Source organism: Grus americana, chromosome 3, assembly GCF_028858705.1.
Source record: "Grus americana isolate bGruAme1 chromosome 3, bGruAme1.mat, whole genome shotgun sequence".
Classification (NCBI taxonomy): Eukaryota; Metazoa; Chordata; class Aves; order Gruiformes; family Gruidae; genus Grus; species Grus americana.
Genome location: NC_072854.1, coordinates 97303978 through 97327990, shown reverse-complemented (window position 1 = coordinate 97327990; position 24013 = coordinate 97303978). Strand labels below are relative to the sequence as shown.

General features: G+C 38.4%; 1 protein-coding gene across 4 annotated transcripts in view; it reads left to right on the top strand.

Annotated features, from left to right (window-relative positions):
* PPM1B (protein phosphatase, Mg2+/Mn2+ dependent 1B) overlaps positions 1 to 24013 on the top strand; it is a 63807-nt gene that overhangs the window by 20649 nt on the left and 19145 nt on the right. For 3 of the 4 annotated variants that reach the window (XM_054820759.1, XM_054820758.1, XM_054820760.1), the window contains exons 4-7: positions 6940 to 7084; positions 9059 to 9209; positions 18718 to 19581; positions 21488 to 21605. In XM_054820759.1, the coding sequence (XP_054676734.1) occupies positions 9117 to 9209; positions 18718 to 19581; positions 21488 to 21605 (1075 nt within the window). In that variant the 5' untranslated portion in view covers positions 6940 to 7084; positions 9059 to 9116. The remainder of the gene's footprint in view (positions 1 to 6939; positions 7085 to 9058; positions 9210 to 18717; positions 19582 to 21487; positions 21606 to 24013) is intronic. The other variant, XM_054820761.1, reaches the window with a different exon arrangement.

Below are 24013 nucleotides of genomic sequence, written 5' to 3'. Positions count from 1 at the left end.
CTGTAACAACGGAGTTTCTTTATTATCCAAATGCACATACTTGCTGCAGAATTAACTGATCTGAAATCTGTTGCTTTCTCTGGTTTTCCTGACAAATGCTTCTGTAAGAGTTCTTACACTTAAAATTGTAGAATTATAGAATGGTTTGGGTTGGAAGGGACCTTAAAGATCATCTAGTTCCAACACCCCTGCTGCAGGGGTTTTCTTGACAGGCTTGGCAAGAAAGGGCTAAGCCCTTTCTACTGCATAATCAACAGAGAAAGTTTTTATTTGCAAGATTACTTCTGAATTTGAATAATACCATAGTTTGCTAACACCTTGCTCTTCTCCTGGGAAAAGGAATGACAAAGTCTTGATGCTCTTTAAAACTGCTATAGTGGATGACACAGTTCACATCTGTGTGCAGCGAGGTGTGGTTTAGGAACATGCCGTTTTGGCCCAGAGGACTTTGGAGTAGATGTGCCCTGTAGTGTTATCAGATGACAGGTGTGGTGGATTCTTTCTCAGAACATTTAACTAGTGCTCAGTCTGTGATTTCTGCTTGTTTTAAGCAGATGGATATTTACAAAATCTAAGTAATCCACCTGGAGTAACTTTTTTAAACATTGATTTGAAGGCCAGATGTTCAGAGGCAACAAATGGACAGATGGTTTCAAACTGACTCATTAGCTATTGCTACCTAGGTATCCTAGATAGTAAGATGGTAATAAATGTACCTCGTGGGGATATGCCATAGGAATGTGCTCAAACGCGAGGCACTTCAGTAATCGTAAACATGATCTTATGTTGCCCATGCAAATCACTCTGTGTCTGAGCTGAAATTTTGAATCCCCATCAGGAAGGTGGATGTTTGCAGACTCTGCCCTTTGCATTAAGAAGAAAACAAAACCAACCAAACCGCCCCGCCCCTCCCCCCCCCCCCCCCAAACCATGCACAATATGATCGCATCTTCCTCAATCTGCAACTCCTGGATTGCTGCGGAAGGCGTAATGCGTATCTAGAACTTTACTTACACTATAGCCATAACGTAAGATATGATAAAAACTAGTTAGACTTTTGCAAGCTCTTCTCTAGAAAGTCCTAGCAGCCCCAATAAACACGTTCAAAGTAGAAATCCTCTGCTTACAATCCTTTTTTGTAGTTTTGAGATTTATTTGCAAAGAAATACTATCATGTAAATGCAATACACTTTAACTGTTGAAGATACTATCTTCTCCTTAGTTCAGCTAACTGAAAATGAAAATGTTTTGTACTTGGGTATTTTTACTGAAGCATGTTAGGTGGCCTCTTTCTTTAGCATTCCTGAAACTGGATGTTTGAAAAGCTGTCCAGCATAACTGATTCAAAGATGATTCTGTATTTCTGTGCTTGAGTTATGCTAAGCATAACTCTGATCTGTTACAGGAGGACAGAGTAGTAAGTGCTTGCCAGCAAACTCCCAGTAGGCAATTGTAGATTGCATACGTGCATTCTGGATTCTAGTAATGCTGGCTTTTGGTATTCCTTCATCTTCTGCTTGTATAATTCAACAGAGTTTGAGTTGCTCATCTAGCTGATGAGCAGTCTCTGCTTCAGGTATTCACTTGTACTAGCGCAGTTATCTATGCGGCCGAGCAACAGACATTAGCATGGAAACAGGAACAAGCTGCTGAGAGCTAATGTTGCGTAAGGTACCACTCCTGCCAAGGCATCCACATAGCCATAATGTGAATTTACTGATCTAAAACTTACCTAAAAGAGAATTACAGAGAATTCAGGAATTAGAGATGCCTTACAAATACCTATTAAATATAGGTCTGCAGGAAAAAAGTTCAGAATAACTTTGGTAACTGCTTTCTGCATGTACCAAAAGGCAGCTTTCTGATGCTGTAGTTGAAGTCCACCATTTGTGAGGTGGTATTTAAAAGTATGGACCTAATTAGAATGCTAAGCCCATACTATTACCAAGCTTTCAGACTAGTGTAAAATACTAGTGTAATAGTGTGTTCCTGTTGGAAATTCAGCCTTGAATAGTTCAAATGGCTGTCAATAAAAGTTTGAACTGCAAACTTCAAACTGTTGAAGGAAATTTTCACCAGAAACCCAAGTAAATTTATTTCAAGACACTGAGCTTTTTAAGAACCCCTGGATGTTACTTCTAAAATGCAGTGGTAAGATACCAATGCACTTTTTAACAAAACCATAATATTAATACAACTGCTTCAGAAAAGATAAAGCAATTAAATTGCTTCATAAGGTTTTTAGTTTCAAACTTTTGTCCATTTTCTTTCCTTTAACTGTTGTAATAATGAACATTTTAATGCATCTTTCACATTTGAAGGTAGAGGGGAGGGAAACAATAACAAAAAACCCCACACCCATAAAACCACAAATCAAGGCTTTGCCCAGTTTTGGTTGATTCACCATGTCCTTGTATAGAACCGAGAGCCCTTTAGCAAATGCAGAGAGAATTCATTATCCTTTTATTACAAAGGATGAACAACTTTCTCTTTAGGGTGAAAGATGTACATTGTCTCCAGTAATTGCACAGAAATTAACTCCTGCTTCAGTTTGGACTTTATCATATACATAGATGAAGGAGGAACTGCTGCGTGAACTTGCAGCACAACTAGTGCTCTTATATTCCTGGAAAAAATGAATGCCTCTCTTAAGAGAGGGATGTTATCTTACTTTTACTGTATGTTGGGAACACGCAATTGGGAGGTTGCAGTATACTAGTTAACCTGTGGTAAGCTTACACTATTGATCTCTTCCTTCTCCCTCCTAGTATCTTTTACTTCAGCAAAATCTTTTACTATTTATCTTCTGTGTGAATGTGGTGGGTTGACCCTGGCTGGAGGACAGGTGCCCACCAGAGCTGCTGTAGCACTCCCCCTCCTTAACTAGTCAGGGGAGAAAAGGTGTAATGAAAGGCTTGTAGGTCAAGATAAGGACAGGAAGAGATCACTCACCAGTTATCCTCACGGGCAAAACAGACTGAACTTTGATAATAAATTAGATGAATTTTTCTCTAGCAAACCAGAGTAGAGCAATGAGAAATAAAACCAAATCTTAAAACACCTCCCCCCACCCCTCCCCTCGTCCCGGGTTTAACTTCACTCCTGGTTTCTACCTACTCCCCCCTCAGCGGCACAGGGGGACAGGGAATGGGGGTTACAGTCAGTTGTTGTTTCTGCCCCTCCTTGTTCCTCAGGAGGATGACTCCTCATGCTCTTCCCCTGCTCCAGCGTGGGGCCCTTCCCATGGGAGACAGTCCTCCACCACCTTCTCCAGCATGAGACCTTCCCATGGGCTACAGTCCTTCACGAACTGCTCCAGCGTGGGTCCCCATGCGGGGACCATCAGCGGACCCTCAGGAACAGACTGCTCCAGTGTGGGTCTCCCATGGGGTCACAAATGCTGCCAGCAAACCTGTTCCTGCGTGGGGTCCTCTCTCCACGGGTCCACAGGTCCTGCCAGGAGCATGGGTTTCCCACGGGGTTGCAGCCTTCTTCAGGTGCCTCCACCTGCTCCGGTGTGGGGTCCTCCACGGGCTGCAGGTGGAATCTCTACACTCCCTCATCCTTCCTCCATGGGCTGCAGGGGGACAGCCTGCCTCACCATGGTCTTCTCCTGAGGCTTCAGGGGAATCTCTTCTCCAGTGCCTGGAGCACCTCCTCCCCCTCCTTCTGCACTGACCTTGGTGTCTGCAGAGTTTCTCACATCATCTCACTCCTCTCTCTGGCTGCAAAAGCTCCCACTAGGTTGTTGTTTTCTTTCTTAAATATGTTATCACAGAGGCGCTACCCACTGTCGCTGATTGGCTCGGCCTTGGCCAGCGGCGGGTCCGTCTTGGAGCCGGCTGGCATTGGCTCTATCAGACACAGGGGGAACTTCTAGCAGCTTCTTATAGAAGCCGCCTCTGTAGCCCCCCTGCTGCCAAAACCTTGCCACACAAACCCAATACAGTGAACCAGTTTACAATTCTGGGGGGTGATAGTGGCAGTGATGTCATAAGGTCAATTATGACACATTAGATTATAGCTCTTTCTGTTGATGTTCAGAGAGTGGGTTGGTTTGTTTGTTTACTTGTTTTAAAGCAGCAATGATTTATTTGTCTGTAAAAGGTCAGAGTCGTAGCTGGTTGTGGAGCAGAATAAACCCAGTGCTTTTCTGGTGCTTTTCTGACCATAGTCTGGAAACTTGCAAAGCGGTGGATGTTGTAGAGGTCTTTGTTTTAAACATTAGGATTCAGCTTGAGGATCATTAGTGCTTTGCCACTAGGGTTATTAAGTATGTATTTAATCATCAGGAAGACCAGCATTTGATGCCTGCCCTTCTGTAAAATAACATGGTAGGGTTCTTCAGATTTCTCTAGCCTGAATAATTTCATGTGCTTACTATTGAATATTAGATTTAGTTCTTTAGCAGTGATTTACTTAATGATGAGATTGGCTTTATAGCCTTTCCCTTCTGAAGAAGTTCCTGTAAGCATGGTGAAATTCAAATTCTTTATTAGCCAAGGAATATTTAAATTGTGCTCAATTAAAAACTATTCTACTGTAGGGTACTGGTGTCTTAGTAGTAAAAATGATAAAAGTTTACTGAATTATCTTACTCAAATATTAATTGTTTACATACCCCAAAGATTTAAGGAGCCCAAATAAAATGCTTAATACATCTTGTAATTTTGTTAAGTCTTTAATAGGAAGCATTCAGCTTCCATCTTGTGATGCAATTTATGATCAGCAATCTGGATAAAACCATTTAATTTGTGTATGTGAGCATCTTCTACACACAAATTATTGAGGACTGGATATAACATCTTGTTATCCCAAACCCGTATCATGAATCTAAGTGTCTTTACCTATGGAAAAAAATTGTGCAGCTTATTTGGAGAAGAGTAACTACTGTGCAGAAATAAGTAGGAGTAATGTCCCCTCTTGGTGCAGTGTTCACTGGTAGACTATATAACTGAAGATATTTTTGTGTTTTGAGATGCTGACTACCTGTATTTCTTACTTCTAAGAATTATTGTAGATAGAATTTGAGTGAATAGGAGCATATTCTGGGATAAGATGCTCTTAGCATCTTTCAATCTGCCTTACTGTAAGCAACCTGTCTCCAGGCTAAAAGTCACTCTTGTCTAAGGAATGCCTTCACATCCGTTGTAGAGTAGAAGAATTTAGGAGGGGTCAAGCGTCTTGCTTCTGGGAAGCATAATGCTTGTCTTCCGCTCTGCTTTTGTGAGTCAGCCACTTCTAAAGGCTACTGGAGTAGCATCAGAGGAACTGAGGCTCTTGAGCACTTCATACTGCAACCACTCTGTACCCTTCTAGTTAAGGGGATCTTCTGAAGATGGGAGATAGTGCTTGAAGGGAGTTGTGTTCTGGTCACGCATTCTGTGTCCTAGTCACTGGTGTATTTAAGTAGAGGGAATTGAGCTATTTAGTGCAATTTTGTGAATCTGGGCTGCTTGTGTATTGTTTTAGTTTAGGGTTTTTCCCCTGAAGTTCTTGGATATACAACTTATTTTTTACTGATGAACTTTTTAACTTTTGGGAGGATTTTTACCATGTAGTCCAATACAGTGATTTAGGGTACTTGCTGGTTAGTTCTTTCAAAATACTTCTTCAGAGTTCATTAATGATTTAGTGGATGCTGCTTAAGGTGTAGTTTCACAATGCTCTGAGCAAATCTGAATCGGCAGCTGCTGCTGGTTCTGCATTTCTCGCACTGGCACTTGTCTGATCCTGAAATTTCCTAAGCCTGTTCAGAGAGCTCCAGTGGCAGAAAATAGACTTTTTCTGGATTAGTTGGATTCCTTGAACCATTCATCCTGTTGTGGTGCCTAAGAGAGAATATTGGGGAAAATACAGGACTTGGAGCAGTATAAATGTTACAGGAATAAAACTTCTTCCAGTGGTAGCAAAGTATTCCGTCTCTTGAGCAATTTCTTACTTATGACACTTTTGGACAGTTGAAGAACCCTAGTTAGTGTTTGGAAGAGGCAAGCCATAATGAAGTGTTGTTATAGTTCCATTCTTCAATCAGTGGGCTTAAAGTCAAGGTCTGCATGCAGTGTGTCTTCTTTATCATTCAGCTCATCAGAGTGCTGTAATCAGTTTTAAATCATCAGTGTTACAATAAGACTTGTATTTCCCTCATGCCCTAGACAAAGCTGGCTGTTATCCAGAATTCTTCCTGTTCCTTCTACCAGTGTACTGTCATGGTAACTTTTGTAAGATGCAGCGGTTTTTAAGATTAAACATGTAGTCCCTGATCCATGAAGGAATTTGGGCACTTGCATCCTGTTCAAAACAATGGGCAGAGACCTAGATGCTTTAGTAGATAACTAACAATTCAGATGTGTATCTGCTACTTCTACGTTTTTAAGCTGAATTTATGGTTAATTTTATAGAAACTACTTTTAAAGAATAATTGTGATTTTTATTTCAGAGGAGCTGAAATAGTTTTGCAACTGAAGTTCATCGTCTTTGTTTTAAACTCTTGTGCATTTTTACATCTAAGCAAGCAGAATAAAGAGCTTATGAATTATATCTGCTGCACGTGGTGGGTTTAAGTCTTGTCGAACACTCAATGAGTGTAGTCTGTCATTTGAGCAGGTGAATAAAATTAAGCAAATAGCGCTGTTATGTTAACAGGTGTGCAAAAGCTATTCCTTCTGTTACTGAATTTAGAGACTTGAATGCCAGGTAGTAGGCTAGAGGAGTTAAGTGCTAGTCTGTGCTGTGAAGGAAATGGGCGGGGAGGGGGAATCTGATTCTTTCTTAGTATGAATCTTTAAAGAGTGTACTGAAAGGGTTTTTTGACATCTAGGTGTAGCTGTAGTTCAAGCACTTCTATTTAAAAAAAACCTTGTATTTATGAAAAAGTTCACATACAAATCTGTTGTAAACCATCTGGAGTAGCTAACTACTTACTTTGTTTCATTCTAGGAACTACCAAAATAAAGCAGATGTTGTGTCCTGTACTGTTATCTCAAGGTTTTGCAAGTCATTCTGTTATGTGCTTCTTGGCAGCAGGAATGTAAACTAATTCTTTCAGCACTGAACTAGAACCTTGGCAAGGTTGCAATTACAGGTAAGAACAGATTCTGCCACTTGGAAATTTGCAAGAATTTGTTATTGCTTTTTCTTTCACTGTGTTGTAATTTGCAATTTGTAATTGACCAAGAATTTAAGAGAAATTTCAGAACAGATAGGATAAAAGGATGTATTTTTTCTTCTTTAAATGCATTTGAATTTTACTTAATCTTATTTTTCGTACTGAGAAAATATAACTTAAAGTATACCTTTTTTCTGCTATAGTACAAAGCACAGTTAATAAATGGAAAAAATACAATTTTTCAACACCTAAATGTGTGCTGACCCAGATTTTGAGGAAGGTATTTTCTCAAACAAAAGACTGTATAGTGTCAGTCAGTAAAAGTAATGAAACATTTTGCCACCATGTGGTGAGATCAGCTTACCGTCTACGTGTGTGGCTTTTTTCCCTTCAAGGTTTGTACTTAAATGCGCTAATAGCAGCAGTACTGCTTAAGCTACCTTTTTTAATCAGTTACAGGAAACCTCTAAATTCTTGTAACAAGTCCACTGTAGCTTCAAGTCTTGAATGACCTTCTAAAGGGGAAACGTTGATGTCTTTCAAGTCAGTGAAAATGTTTTGGCTGCTGACTTTCTGTCATATCTTCATCACTGTCTGATAAAGTTAACTCTTGTCCCACTACTCAATCACTATCTTCTCAACCTGTGTGTAAGGAACTAAAAATTGATGTTCTTTTACTCAGACTTCTTTTTAAAAAATGATAAATTCAAGGCTAAGTGAAAGGTCCTGCACATGGGTCGGGGCAATCCCAAGCATGAATGCAGGCTGGGTGGAGAATGGATTGAGAGCAGCCCTGAGGAGAAGGACTTGAGGTGTTGGTGGACTGGAAGCTCAACATGAGCCGGTAATGTGCCCTTGCAGCCCAGAAAGCCAACCATATCCTGGCCCGCATCAAAAGAAGCATGACCAGCATGTCAAGGGAGGTCATTCTCCCCCTCTACTGTGCTTTTGTGAGACCCCACCTGGAGTACTGCACCCAGCTCTGGGGTCTCCAGGACAAGAAAGACATGGAGCTGTTGGAGCCAGTCCAAAGGAGGGCCATGAAGATGATCAGGGGGCTGGAGCACCTCTCCTATGAAGACAGACTGAGAGAGTTGGGGTTGTTCAGCCTGGAGAAAAGAAGGCTCTGGGGAGACCTTATAGCAGCCTTCCAGTACCTGAAGGGGCCCCACAAGAAAGCTGGAGAGGGGCTGTTTACAAGGGCATGGAGTGACAGGGCAAGGGGGAATGTCCTTAAGTTGAAGGAGGGTAGATTTAGATTAGATATTAGGAAAATTGTCCACTATGGTGGTGGTGAGGCAGTGGAGCAGGTTGCCCAGAGAAGCTGTGGATGCCCCCTCCCTGGAAGTGTTCAAGGCCAGGTTGGATGGGGCTTTGGGCAACCAGGTCAAACCAGGTGTCCCTGCCCATGGCAGGGGTGTTGGAACTAGATGATCTCGAAGGTCCCTTCCAACCCAAACCATTCAAAGCTACAAAACTATATTAATAAAAAAACCCCATACACCACTACAAATACATGTTATAGAGATTGCATGTTTTGGTTTGTATGTTTCTGAAGAATTTATTCCTGGTTTTAAACAGAGAGTGTGTATTTTGAAGGCTAGCTGTGAAATAGCTTTATTGCATATGCTGAATCTGCAGAATTATGATCAAGTCAAAGCCTTTCAGTCTTGACCTCACATTTTGGTATCATTGACAGGAAGAGTTGCTTGCCTTAAGCTGCATTTGTCAATAGTGGCAGGACAAGAGTCTGAACTGTTGATATCAAGCAACCTAATATGTCTTATTTTGAAGTTGGATGATGTGTAGGTCAGTGAAAGGTTTGTGCTGAGGAGGTGGCATTGATTGTTCTGTGGCTGCAAATTAAAGAAGGGCTCAAATGTGTTTGTTTTGAGGTGGGTTTTTTGTTGTTACTGTTGTCTTGATTGAATGTTTGTGCTTAATTTGCAGTGATGTAACAGGCTGAAAAAGGCACAACTCGTAAACTGTGCAAGTCATGGACTAACTTATGTTGGAAAGGACCTCTAGTGCTCATCTAGCCCAACCCTTCTGTCTGACTTCCTCAGATTTGTGTGTGAATCAACAAGGCACCCTCAATTATGTAAATAAATGGTTTAGTGTTTTACTGTGGTTCTGCAGACCTACTGCAGAACATTTAATCTGGTCTTTGAGACCTGTTTAGGAACAATTTATTGACAATATTAATTGGTGATTCATTGCTGCCCTATTCTCACAAAAATGCATCTGAAACTTTTAGTAAACAAACATTGAAAAAAAAGTAAGAAAATTTGTGTTAAATGCCTAAATTTAGAATGAGGGAGAACTCATTTTAGTGACACACTGCTTCATGCTAATGAGTGAAATAAATTCTTCAATTTTAATACTGATAGTGGAATGGCTAAACACGGGTTCTTTCTTCAAAATTTTACATGCTGTTTCTTTAATAAAGACCTGGCTGGTGCTGGTTAGATTCATGGTTGAAAAGGAGCAAACTAAATTTAACTCAAAACAGTTGGTCTCTTACTGAACTTAGAGAACCAAAAAAAATGATTCTGCATAGAAATAACTATAAACTTTATTAGGGAAGGATCACTTTTATACTAGCGCAATGCTTTGTAGTATCCAAGTGCCACACATGCATCTGTTTTGAATAGTCCAGTAAAGAAGTGAGAACATGCTTATTGGCTACAGGAAGTGTGAGCGGATGCAGGCAAACAAAAGGAATTTCAGTTAATATCATGGGATATAAATCTTGTCACAGTATGGTCAGTAGAGATAAACAAGAGTACAGTCTAAGTCTTCTGGATGGTATAATACAGCTACACCTAGTTGCAGAGTTTGAGTTAAGGACAAAAAGTGACTTCAGCGTTAATAAGCCTGAACAGGTAATATCTGATTTAACCAAGTAGGCCCATTTCACTCAGGTGCACCAAACTCCTACTTCAAGAAAATGGTACAAAAGCACAAATACCAGTTTACGCAGATCTATCTTGGCTCTTACAGACTTTCACCTTTATTCTGTTCCCCTCAAGGTGCTAGAAGCAATAGTCTGTTTGCTTTGCACTGTGTGGACCTAATGTTGTTGTACTTGGTGATCCAGCCTGGGTACTTACATATCTTACATACCACTTTTTGTATGGTCAATCTGTAACTCAGATAAACTGTTCACAGATAATGAAGGAGATCGAATTTCCAAGACATTATAGTGTTTGGAGGAAATCTTGGTAAAGAAAACTTGAAGTTGTTACCTGGAAAACTAAGATGAGTGACACTTGTAAAGCAATTGACTACAGCAGTGTGTTTCTTACTGAGAATGACACTGTATTCCTCGTCTTCAGTAAGACCCTAGCTGTGGTACCAGAGTGAACTAATGGCTACTTGCTGTCAGAAGTCACACTGGCAGGCACAGAGTTATGTGTAGCTAACAAGGAAGAGCATCGCATTTTTATTTTTTTTAAGCTTTCATTTAGCCACAAAACTGTGTGAAGTTGACTTCTGCAACTTATGTAAGGGTGAATCTGCACGATAAAGGCTTGGTGACTAAAAATGCATCAGTCTGGGCACTGATGGCTTTGTACCATATGCTGTGATTGCAAAGCTAGATTCAGAGTCCACTTTCAAGTTTTCTTTGAAGTTAATCTTGAGTATCTGAGGTATGATCTCTAACTTTGCACTGACCAAACTGCATTCCAGAAAAATAAGAAGCCACAGCATAGAAGTGTGCAAGTCATCCATGAGAGACAGACAGTTGCCATATAAGCTGAGCTTGAAGATCTGCAGTTACCTAGCTTCATCCATGTTTTAATAAGGTGCAAGAAAGCAGAATATGAAATGAATCTCTGAAAAGACCATGACCGTGTATGTTTTTCTGGTGTTAACAACATAGCTAATAAAGGTTATAGCTCTTAACCTAGCTCTTGGTGCTCCTCTCTGTTCTCTCCCACTGCCTTCCTTGTTGAAGGTTACTACCCTCTTGGAGCGGCTGTCTGAGCTGCTGGCTTCTAAACCCAATATAGTAGAAGTCATGAAGCTTCAAAATACTAAAGCTAACTTTGCACCTCTTCAGTGAAACAGTTCAAAGAGTAAGGGCAAAAACATCTTGGCCAGCAGTTCTGAAAGAAAAGCAATTGCTAGCACAATGGAGTGGTGAGTAGCTGAGGCAGAGCAGAAGTGATAATATTTTTAGGTATTGCTACTGTTGTTGAAAAGAGGTGTGAATCCCCAGTGTTAAAATATGCCTGTGATTATTTTGTACCTCCAGACCAGTTTAAAGTAGCTGAAGCACATTCTCAAATCTTCATCTCCTTTTTAACTTGCTGATTTAAAAGCAGTCTGGTGGTGGGGATGTTGTGTGTTTTGTTTTTGTTATTGTTTCTTTTCACTCAGCTGTTGTAGCAATAGGGATGCAGAAATTAATTTCAAAGTTACAGCTGTAGGTCCTAGACATGTATTCTCCCTGGTGATGGGGATAACTTGCAAAATTTTTGAAATTCCTGGGTTAAAAGCTTATTGGGCTTCTTTTGTGTCATCCTGGCAGGAAAAGTTTTTGCTAGTAGGCTCTATATTAAAGGTTTATATTGATAGTTAATTTCTTTGTGTCAGTATTTCTAGTCAGCTGAGATCCTTCCTGATGGTGACTCCCATGGCCACAGATTATTTAAAAACAAACAAAAAAACCTCAAAACAAGTAAACCCATAGTAGTGGACATGAATGATAATCACTGTCCTTTTACGTAGCTCATTTTTAAGTGAAAGTAAAAAATTCACATCTCATTCTTCGATTCTGATAATTGCTATTTGACTCTACTAGTACTTGTGGCTACATAGTTAGAGTAGCTGTCACAGCCAAGCTTCAAGTAGAGCTCTTGCTCAAAAATTCAGTAACTATTTGCCTAATGTAAATTTATGTAGTGCCAGCATTTTTAAGGTCAGTAAGTCAGAAGTGATCCCAGGTTTTCTGGGATCAAAAATAAAGATCTTGAAATCTAGTTTCGCTCATCAAATGAACTTGTATTTAGTATACATAGAGTATAAATAGATAGTATAATGTAACTATGGTGATAGTATCATGACAGTATATTATAAGTAAACACAAGATTAGTAAAAGATTACTTATAATATTTTGTCGCTCTTTCTTGTATAAATTGAAGGGTACAGGGAATCTTTATGAACATCAAAACTATCTACAGTGTATCTAGATACATGTAATGTGTACAGTGTGTGTATTAGAGTGCAAGATGAAGACGGAGGAGCTTTCTACTACAGCTAAGTTAGAATTTTTTACTTAATCCAGAAAAGTTATTTCTTCCTGCACTTTCAATAAGCTTTGAAATTGTCACAGATATTTTCATTATTTTTTGTCACTTACATCTTTAATGTCCAGTGCAGCATTTTCTGTCTTGAAACGTCATTCTTTTTTTATAGCAGGAGCACATGTGCTTTGTAACAGGAAACTCTGGCGCTGTTTCTTTTCCACAGCACTGACTTATTAAAAATGACTGGCCTGTTGAGTGAACCCTTCTGAGCAAGAGACATTTTACAGTACGCTTTTATGACCTAAGCCCAAAAGATTCATGCTGGAGCATTCTCATTATATGAAAAGATATGTTATTGCCTTTGGGACTGTTGGCCATCAAGGTATTAGTCTAGTTCTGATGTTCTCGTTGAAACTGATATGTAATCTGAAAATTATTTTATAGTATCTACAAAAACATTGATTATGGCTTTTAGACCTTTATAATCCTATTACATTTTGGCTACCTTCATGACAGCCAGCAAGTAAATATTTCTGCCTGTTAAATATAAATCTCTATGTAAAGGAGCATGCTTTTCATTTAAAATAGCTGCCTGTTTCCCTTTCATGATGTAGTAGAAAATCATGGATATTTGTAACTGAGCAAGAACCATTTGCCATTTTATAAGAAGATCTTGGGAGAAAATCAGTGAGTGTGGTTATTTTTCTTTTAAGCAGAGAAATTCAACTTACGCACAGACCTGATTTTTAGACCGTTTACTATATTTAGCTGATCTAATACCAAAGAAAGTCTTCACTGTGTAGCTGTGGGGGAAAAGGATACTTATCACAAATTTTTCTTGCATGTTAGAGGTCATGGCTTTTGTCTTCATACTTCCATACCTCAAAAGGGTAGATGTCTCTGGTTTCCTGAGCCTGAATTATTGCTTATATTCCCTGTATATGAGATAAGGACCTCATGTAGGATTTGTATCAAGTAGGAAATATCAGAGAAGAATATATGTTAGGACTTCAGAGAAGTAGGCTTTGGGTTAGGTTTTTGCCCTGGGAAAGGGATGTCAGCTTTTGTTAGAGACTCACAGCCCTGAACTCTTGGAAATGGCTTAGCTATAGATTTAAAACTAGAGATGAAGAGTGTACAGTAGAACGGTAGCTAGAGCTGCCACTTCAGCAGTATATTGCTCAGGTTTAGTTTTTTCCATTGCCAGAGAGGGAAGAATTTTCTTCCTTTAAAAGCCTTCCAAAAACCTTTGAGCCTTGGTGACTATTGGCACTTACCAGGTAATTGACTTTTATTTTTTTTAAATATTATTTTGTTCTTCCTAGAGATGGGAAGACTACTGGAAGAAGGGAATCCAAGGTTTCTGTTCTTGATCTGAAGAATATATGCTGGTTTAGAGAACAGTCTGTGGAGCATGGATGAGAACTAAGGCCTTCTCCATTTCCAAGGAAGTTTTGGGAATTACAGTAGACAGCGTCTTTCAGATTTTGAAAACTTCAGCTCATAATCTTATGTGGGGTAAATATTTTCACCAGAAGGAAATTAAATTTTCTCAGGCCAAAGGATGGATTTAGTAACTGTTTTCCAACTATGTAATGGAAGGGTATAGAGAAGGTAGAGCTATACATTTCCCAGAGATGTGTAATGGAAGACGTAAGAGGCAAAGGCCACAAGATGCAGTGATGGGAGTTCTGTTTTCCTTATGAATGTGGTCAGACATGAACTGGTTGCTCAGAGGTTATAGATTCTCCATCCTTGGAGATGTTCAAAACTTGCCAAGGATCTGAACAGCCTGAGCCATCTTTGGTGTTGGATATCATATTGATTGAACTTTGAATAGGGGTTTGGACTGGATAAGCTCTAGAGGTCTCTTCCAACATGAATTGTTCTATGATTCTGTAATTTGTGAATTCTGACTTAACTGTTACCTAGGTGCTTGGGTCAAGATTGACTTGTATCTAGCCTAGTGTGCTTAAAATAAGAGATGGAAACATCAGGTTAGACCTATCATAGACTTTGCCTTCTGTAGGATTTTTGCAAGTCAGTTTGGCCAAGTCCCATTTTTAGGTGCTCAAGTCTGTTTACTGATCTAGCCTGAGATGTTAAGAGGGACAAAACTAGATGTGAGTACCAGAGTACTGTTTTTCCAGTGGAACTGTTCTCTTTTTGTACCCTTTCATTTTGGAGAAAACAAGTAATGTTTTGTGTTGCGTTTTGTTTGGGGGGTTTTGGTGGTTTGGTGGTTTTTCGGGGGTTTTTTTGGTTTTTTTTAAAGCTGCTTTGCTAGAAAAGCAAAGTCTGGCATGATACCACAAATTTCATTAAAATATCTCCAATTTACTTCACTAATTTGTACATAGATGCACAGCTGAGTTTACTGCTAGAGATAGTTGTGTGTTGGTACTGTAATGTAGAAGTTCAAATTACATTTGTGCATAACACCTGATAGGAATATACTGTACTTACCTGTATGCCATGTCATTTGCTTATTTTCTGTAACTTCCTAGCATCTTTAAAATGCTAATAGTTGTTCCTGTTAAAAATGAAGTTTTTAACAGAACAGACGTTCATGCATTTTAAGTTGTCTTTGTGCCTTACTATCACAGATAATTTTGATTGAAAACCTGAGTTTCAATGAGTCAGTGAAATCACTGTTTCTTTCTTCCATGGTTACTGAAATGGCTTGACTTTCAGCTTGTCTTCAAACCAGTTGCTGCCTTTTATAGTGTACATAATACATATACATATACAGAGTGATAGATTTCTTCTACGTGTTTGGTGTCTTTCATAGGACCAGCCATAAATTGATTCCTATACTTACCGTTTTCTTACTGATTGCAAGTCAATCTCTGCATCCTTTATTAAAGATTTGTAATATTAAACAGGATATTTAGAATATCAAGGATATAATCTTGTATAGTATCATCTTTCTTTTCAGTTTCTCACTCCTGTGCAGTAAGAAGTGAACTACTTATGAAATAGGTAAAGCTAAGACATGGAACATGTGCTTTTGGTGTTTTTTTTAAACAGTATTTTTCATTTTTTATATATATAAAAACACAGCACTCAATACTGAGCTCACAGGCTTTTGCAATTAGATAGGGGTTTTTTTCCTTAATCAGTCATATGGTTTCTTCCACACTTTCAATTTTTAAGAACATAAGAACATAATTAAAGGTATCTCATACAAGGTCTGAAGTGTTGGAGGACTTCTGTCATTTTTGGCAGCATTTCAGTCCTGTATTACACTTTACTGGTAAGAATGTGTTTGTGTGTTTTTAAAATAGCTTTATATTGTGTGTAACTTGTGAATGGGTGGTAATCAGCTATTAAAATCCTTTCATGAATCTCCTTTACTGATGTGAGTTGAACTATTAAACTATGTGGAACCTATTCAGCTCTTAACTGAGAACATCAGTTGCTGAGAGGACTAAGAGCACTTGTTTGTGGTGGTGCGTAGCACTGCCTTGCTTTGCTTTTATGATACCATTTGACGTTGATTCTTTTTGGTTTTTTTTATAAAGCAAAATCAGATCTTTCAAGAGAAAGGGTTGTGAAAAGCATTTTGGCTGTGTATCTTACTAAGTAATGAATGCCTCATACTCTTTTCAGATAAAGAGGGGAAAATAATGATGCAAATAATTGTGAGCAGAATGTAACTTACTACTTTCACTTGCAAATTATATACAGTGTGAAGCTCACAATACATAACATAAGGTTGTGTAGTCATTTTATCTTCACCTTTGCTATTCCAGGTAATACAATGAGAGGCCAGTGGATGGTGTCTACAGAGATAAAGATTAAAGATAATACTTGTGGTTTCTTGTGTGCAAGATTCTTTAGATAATATAATAAAATTGAACTAATAGGGAAGGTGGGAGAAGTTTAGGATGGATAGTTTGTGTTTGAAAGGGCTTAATGACTTTTCAAGTTGTTAAAGGTACAGGAAGTATTTTGAGAACATTAGATGCAGGTTTGATGTCATTCTGTAACTTTTTTTTTTTTGTTTAGATGTGCCATTATCTGTGACACTGGTACTTTTTGGTTTTGCTTAATAAAATCTAGTTTGAGAACTCTTTTTATGTTTATATGGAGTAAAATAAAATTGACAACAACCTTTGAGCATGTTCTATTAATAATTTGGTTTTACTATAGATTCTGCAGCTGAGGATGTGTACCTTGTACGTGGAATGCCCTTTTTGGAGAGCATAAAAGGCGCAGGACACTTTCTTTGGTGTCACGTGATTCCTTTTTTTTTTTTAATGGCTACTTGAGACAATTTACTAAGTACGAGGCTTGTGTTGTAACATCAGACTTCTTGATAGCAGAAGATTGGTACATAGAGACAACTAACCGCTATGCAAGTGTGGAGTTCCCTAATAAATGAGAAATGATCAAAAATCATGGTAGTATCTTATAGCCAAACTAGAGGGGGTAATTGCACAGTGTTAGCATTTATACTGTCTGTGCAAAACCACCATTTCTAGCTGAATGTTTAAGAAATCTTCTCTAGCAAATCTTTTTAAATATGGAGTCTCATTATCTGTTCTGACATGGAATAAAACACTAATTTGAGGACTTGTAATTAGAACATAGCATAGTACTTGAACATAAGAGCTGTTTAAATCCTTGCATTTCTCAGATGATTTGACTTAGCCAGGTGCTTTCTCTCTGCTTTTTTTTTAAAGAAAAAGTGCATAAAGTTATATGATGTTCAAGCTCTTACAGAACCACGTTGCTCCTTTTGCATAATGTTAGTAGCACCTGAATCAAAGGCCATTAAACCTGAATTAAGACAGACAGTAAAACTAGACTAAAATTAAACCAGATAAGGAGTTGATGCAGTATTTCAGGAAGTTTGTCTAAATTTGTATTAAAGTAAGAGTGGGAGTTACATTTCAAGAGGCGTAACTGGTGAGCAAACTGTTGGGGTCTGTGGAATGTTGGAGATCCTCAGTACTTCCTGGAGGTCACTGTAGCAGAAATTTGAATCATCTAGAAGGAAGTCCTGAAGTTTACCCTAAAAAGGGAGATGGAGTGCAGAATCTGACTGTAATCTTTTCCTCATTGCATCGTAGTATTCTTTCTCTCTCTTCTGTCAGAGTAAGCTGTGTATGCTGAAAATGTGTTTAGATGAGAGGGATGGTAGAAGTAAGGATTTCCTAACATCTTTTTCTGACCTGGTAACAAACTCTTAATCCAGAAGTAGATTATCATGACTCTGCAGGCTTGGTGGATACTAGTGTGTCAGAGACCTGGTGACTGACTGCTCGGGATCAGTCATGGCAGAATTCTCTCAAATTCTTTTGGGATAAAGATTGCCATAATTTTCACATCCAGTCACTAAGGGTTTCATGGGGCAGTCATTATTAGCATGATCAGAGGTTGTGGCATCTGAGTTTCTGAAGTTCTCAGAAAAGTACTATGGGATCTGTGCATTAAAGAATGTATTCTCTGCTGACTTCGTAAAGTGCAAGGTAGTCTAGTACAGGAGAGGAAGTCAGAAGTCCTCCAAAGCTTCAGTGTAGATTACTTGCATTTTACCTGCAAGCTTGCTTTCTGGGGATGGTTGATTCTTTTCTATTTTGAAGTAGGTCTCTAGATATTGAAGAACTTCTAACTTTCTGTGGATTATTTTCTTCCCTTAGCTCATACCTCTTGTAAGTGGATACATTTTCAAAGATGCATTGATCTTGATTTTTAACTTAAAATTGCATGTAAACACATGAATGTCTTTTAGGGATGGTAAAAATGGAGATCTTGTTCTACAAAGGACTAAGTATAACTTATGAAGAGAATCCTGTGAGAAGTTTTCTTGGATCGAAATGGGATTTGCTGCCTTGTTTCCTTTGGCAGATGGTCTGCATTCCCCTATTGTCACTTTTGCTATGCTTTACAAGAGTACAGAAGTAGCACGATACGTGCAAAGCTAGTGAGATCAGTCCGTTCTTATTTATGAAGTATTAGCTTTTCCTCATGCCACAATAGAACTGGAAAGAGAATAGGAGTCATATGGTGGTTGTTTTTTCAGCATGAAGTAGTTTCTGCAGAAAATGACAAAATTGTCAGGGCTGCAAAGGTATGTGAGCTACTCTGCCTTCATATGGAGAGCCTTTAATTTTGATGAAGTAGCTCTTTGAAAGACACAACACCCCACCAAAAATGTCAACAGAGGTTTAAGTTCACACTTCATTCATGTCACTTATTACTTTTTTGCCTCCATTGTAATTCTTGACTTCTGTACATGTGCATGCTTTATCACTTGTTTTATAAAGAAACAACACAGGAAAGGGAGAACAAAGCTTACATGGAGTGGTGGTTTTATAAATAAGACTTTTCTTCTGTGTTTTCCAGATTCAATATTGCATAAACATGGGTGCATTTTTGGATAAACCAAAAACTGAAAAACATAATGCTCATGGTGCAGGGAATGGCTTGCGTTATGGCCTCAGCAGTATGCAGGGATGGAGAGTGGAAATGGAAGATGCTCACACAGCTGTTGTAGGTATACCCCATGGCTTAGAGGACTGGTCCTTTTTTGCTGTCTATGATGGTCACGCAGGATCTCGTGTTGCAAATTATTGCTCCACGCACTTATTAGAACACATCACTAACAATGAAGACTTTAGGGCGACAGAAAAACCTGGATCTGCTCTTGAACCTTCAGTGGAAAACGTCAAGAGTGGAATCAGAACTGGCTTTTTGAAAATTGATGAGTATATGCGCAATTTCTCAGACCTCAGAAATGGGATGGACAGAAGTGGCTCAACAGCAGTGGGAGTTATGATTTCGCCTGAGCATGTATACTTTATCAATTGTGGTGATTCACGTGCTGTTCTCTATAGGAATGGACAAGTCTGTTTTTCAACACAGGATCACAAACCTTGCAACCCAAGGGAGAAGGAGCGAATCCAGAATGCAGGAGGCAGTGTAATGATTCAGCGTGTTAATGGTTCATTGGCAGTTTCTCGAGCTCTGGGGGACTATGACTACAAATGTGTTGACGGTAAAGGCCCGACAGAACAACTTGTTTCTCCAGAGCCTGAGGTTTGTGAAATTTTAAGGGCAGAAGAAGATGAGTTTATCATCTTGGCTTGTGATGGAATCTGGGATGTAATGAGCAATGAAGAGCTCTGTGAATTTGTTAAGTCTAGACTTGAAGTATCAGATGACCTGGAAAAAGTGTGCAATTGGGTAGTGGACACTTGTTTACATAAGGTATGTAACTGTTTTCTCCAAACAGCTGTTCTAAAATGATCTTCTGTTTAGATGGGTACATTGTTAACAGCAGTTCCTGGCCTACTCTTCCCCTTTTCCCTCTTCCTTCCCTCAAACTTCTGTACTCATTTGACTATATATTCTTGTTGAAGAATATACAGCCTTATCCTTTGTGCCTGGAGAGGTGATAGCAATTGCAAAAATAAAGGTTTATTATTTCCTCAAATAATGCTTGCATAGAGTTCCAGCTCTAAACTTCGTTTCCAAATACAATTTTTTTTTTTTAAATTAATAAATTCTGTGCAAGGTATTTTGGTTTTTTGTTGTTCTTTCAAGTTGGGCAGTGTTCGTATCCTTTGCATAAACCCAGCGTTTGCACCATCTCTTCTTCAAGGTATGGTTTGTCTAACATCTGAAATGGTGTCCTCAGCTTATTGTTGTAGCGTAGATGGAGAAGCAATACTTTTACATTTGAGCTTGCTTGTGCTCCTCAAATTTAGAGTTTGTTCGGAGCAACTACAGGACGATCTACAAATGTTTCATAGGTATACCATTTCCAGCATTCCCTGCAAAGTGCAACTCCTACTAGGGCAAATAGAGTTCCCTCATTAGGCTACAGACCAAACATCCAATTTTGAGGAAAATACTAAAATTCAGAATCCTAACAATAAAGAATTTTTTTTTTTCCAGAAACAGGGTTGTATACCAGCAGGTACCATGTGTTGTACGATGGGTTTAAATGCTGTGGCTTTTCTGACCAAGCACTTGACCAGCCTTGTTAAAGAATAGTCACACTAGTATACTTTTCAGTAAAATTGAGCCCTGACCTTGTGTTTACTTTATCAAGTCAGATCCTGGATCTCTGCAGTTTGTAACGAAATTAGAATGTTGTCCTCTGTCTTCAGGGTGTGAGTTGTACCATATGATATTAATTGCTGTATAAGATAGGTGTCACCATGTGCTTGGTATGAAAGGGAACATAGAATAACTCCTGAGTACTTCTGAAGGAGTTTAATCTGATGTCAGATTCCTACTTAATTTCGTCAGGAGAAGGAGGAGTTGTGATAGATGATAGGAACTATCCAGTAAGTTGGGTTTACACAGAAACAATATGCAGTGACTAATGGCACTTAATTATTTTTTTTTGGTAGAAAATTAAGATCTTTATTTCAAACCAGGAGTTTAAATTATGGTTCTCCTGGATCTCCTTGTAAGAGGCTTAGATAGTGTTTTTAAATTTGACCATGGATTATAATTTTGAAAACTAAATATAAGCAGGAAAGTGGTATCGGAGCTTACTAGTGAAGAACTGGCATTAAAGTTGTTATCTGAAAAAGCTGTTGGCTGCTGTTGCTGAGCACGATAGTCTGTAAGGTCAGACTATTAATTACTAAATTAATTCATATTTTCCAGTTATTTTATTTAAGGTGCGCTGTGTGACATGGGTGCATTCTGATAAACAGATTTGTAGTTAATGTAATGTCTTACGTGAATGCTCTCAATTAGTAGCTGGAGCTAGCTATTCTAGTAGTCTAGGTTAAGTATTCTGCATTTCATTTTGCAGCATGAGTTGTTTTTTAACTTAAGGTAACATTAAATGACTGTCTAATTTCTGACCTGTTTTCTTGATACTATTTTTAAATGGTTGACATGTAAATAAGTCCATTAAATATTTTAAACTTTAAGACTAAGAATGTACAATAAAAATCAATAAAATTAATTCTAGCGAGCAGTTTAGTTGGGGAACCTAGAGGTTCTTATTAATCAAAATACAGTTTTATTGCAAGGTTTCTTTTTTCCAGGTATAGCTTTAGTACTGTATTTGGAACAAGTAATAATGTGACTAGAATAGAAAAATGAAAAGTAAGACTAAAGATCCTAACTATCTTTTTTCTTTGTCATATAGGGGAGTCGTGATAACATGAGTATTGTACTAGTTTGTTTTTCAAATGCTCCTAAGGTCTCAGATGAGGCGGTGAAAAAAGATGCAGAGCTGGATAAGTACTTGGAATCACGGGTTGAAGGTAAGAAATCAGTTTGGTTCATTAGAAATGCTGTCATAACCTTCTTGATCATGAAAACAAAAAAACTGAAAGCCACGATGCCACTATATGTTGGGTCAAATTCAGGCCTGGTTACAACTCTGAATTTTTGTGTGTCAGGAAAAATGTTTTAAACCATGTGGCTAGTTTATTCTGGTATTCCACAAGCATTTTCTTAATGTGAGCTGTAGGTTTTTACTTCTGTCTTTACAGGTCAAAATGCAACCAATGACCTTGCAGTGTGTTATATCAGCTAAGTAAATTGTGATATTGTTAATGTCTTGCTTGTTAAAATATCATTAAAAGGAATACTTGGGGTGCTTGTTTCCTTTTTTGTGAAAGTGACAAAAAGAAAAAGTTGTATCAGGTTTTCATGAAGGGACAATTATCCAGGCTTTTTTAACCACTTCTATTTAATGCAGCTGTAAGTTCACTTTCATACCAACAACTCTTTTAAATGCACTTTTGTGAAAATTCAGAGTATAAATGATGAAAATACCTGTGAATACAAAAGCCTTAAAGCATCCATTTGGATTCTGAACCGCTTACCAGCTGTGTGTGTATGTGTGAATAAAAACCACATAATCATCTAGAATTTTCATGGAGTACTAAACTTAATTCCTAACCAGTTTCATTTAGTCACTGATTTTTGTATCTTTGCTTATCCAAAAGGTCAAATGCAACTTCTTCCCTTAAGCAGAAATAGTGACAGGAAAGTCAGCTTGACTAAGAATGAAAGACTTGCCCTTGTATATTTATTGCTTTTCTGCAGCATTCTTAATGTCAGAAAAACTGACATTCAGAAGCAACAGTTTGAAAGTCTGCTTCAACCTAACAACTTTCATCACTGGTTAAGGCTCTTCTAAGGTCTGACAACAGCTGTATGTAGTGGCCTCCTGGTCTCTTCAGTTGTCTTAGTTACTCTAATGATCCAAGTGTAGCTCAGTTTTGGTGGAACTGACTAAGGTTCAGGGCTGATAGTGAAAATTTTGCCTTTTTTTTATAATACCGTTCTTACGTTGGCACAAGTCTTTGCAGAAGCAACCGAGGCATGAAAATAACTGAGTTCTTGGAACAGTTTGTCTTGCTGTTACAAGTGTTGCTAGGATAATACTGCGAAGTAGCATCATTGGAGAGAAGCAGTCATCAGGTTTTGAAAGCCTTGTTGTTATGATTCTTTAAACTTCTGTAATCTCATCAGAAAAGTACTGAAGCACTGTCACGCGCTTACGGTGATGCAGTTTAGTAACACATTTGTTGGAGTTATCGGTTATAGCAACAGTATTCAAGGAAGGAAAAGGTTTACTGAAGAGAAAGCTTCCTGAGATAACTTGTGCCATTTTTTGACTGGACTAGAATACTCTGATCACTAGATCCAAGTTAAACTGTTCTTCACGAAGAGATGGTCCCTTCATAGATGGATGAGTCATGTAGCCTTCTTAGATGTATTTGTTGCAAGTGCTGCGAACAGTGGTTTAGCTTTATGCTATAGTATTGCTGTCCTGATGGTACTTTTCTGTGTTCACACTGAAAAATGTGATATCGGTAGTCTACAGGACTGTTCAGCAGAGTTCCATGAAAGTAATTTTAAAATTGGCTGCCAAGGTGTTTGGGACTTTGCAGGTCAGAACCAGCGTGAAGCCACCATCTTGAGACTGTAACAAGGTCTCAGTGACATAAATCACAGCTCTGGCCACTGACTACCTGAGCTTGAGCATTTTTTTATGAAAGAAGGTGTGACTGACCAAATTTTCTCAACATGGACCCAGAAACTTTCCAGGCACCCAAGCATGGTGTGTATAATCTGTAGAGGTAAAATACTTGACTTCCTTCCTTATGACTATTTGATGAGAATTAGTAATACAGGACTCCAGCACAATCACATATGAGATAAATGCCACTTCTGGGTTTTGTGTTGGTTTTAGTTTATTTGATAATCTGAGACACCCACTGGCTTTTTAACATGCTGTAATGGGTACTGAAAGGAGTGATTGGACATACTTTCATTAGAAAGTAGTTCATAGCCAAATAAGTAGCATTAGGTGTAAATGAGAAGTAATGTATAGATTTGAGGAGATCAAGAATCGTGTGACTGTACAACAACAAAAATAACACAGCTAACCATTCATAACTTAACACTAATTCAGTGTAAAATGCAAGTGCAATGGAAGTGCACATGCTGCCACTGGAACATCATTGCTGTGGACAACTGTTTTGCCACTTCAATATCAAAAATTCTCATACATTTTAATGATAGAAATGACACAGACATTTTTATAATTTAATTTTTTATTTGTGTGGAACAGCTGTGAACATCACTTGTTCTTTGTTTAGATATCTTTTTCTAATTGCACTCAGTCTCAAGCAAATGAGGTAAATGTAGACATTTT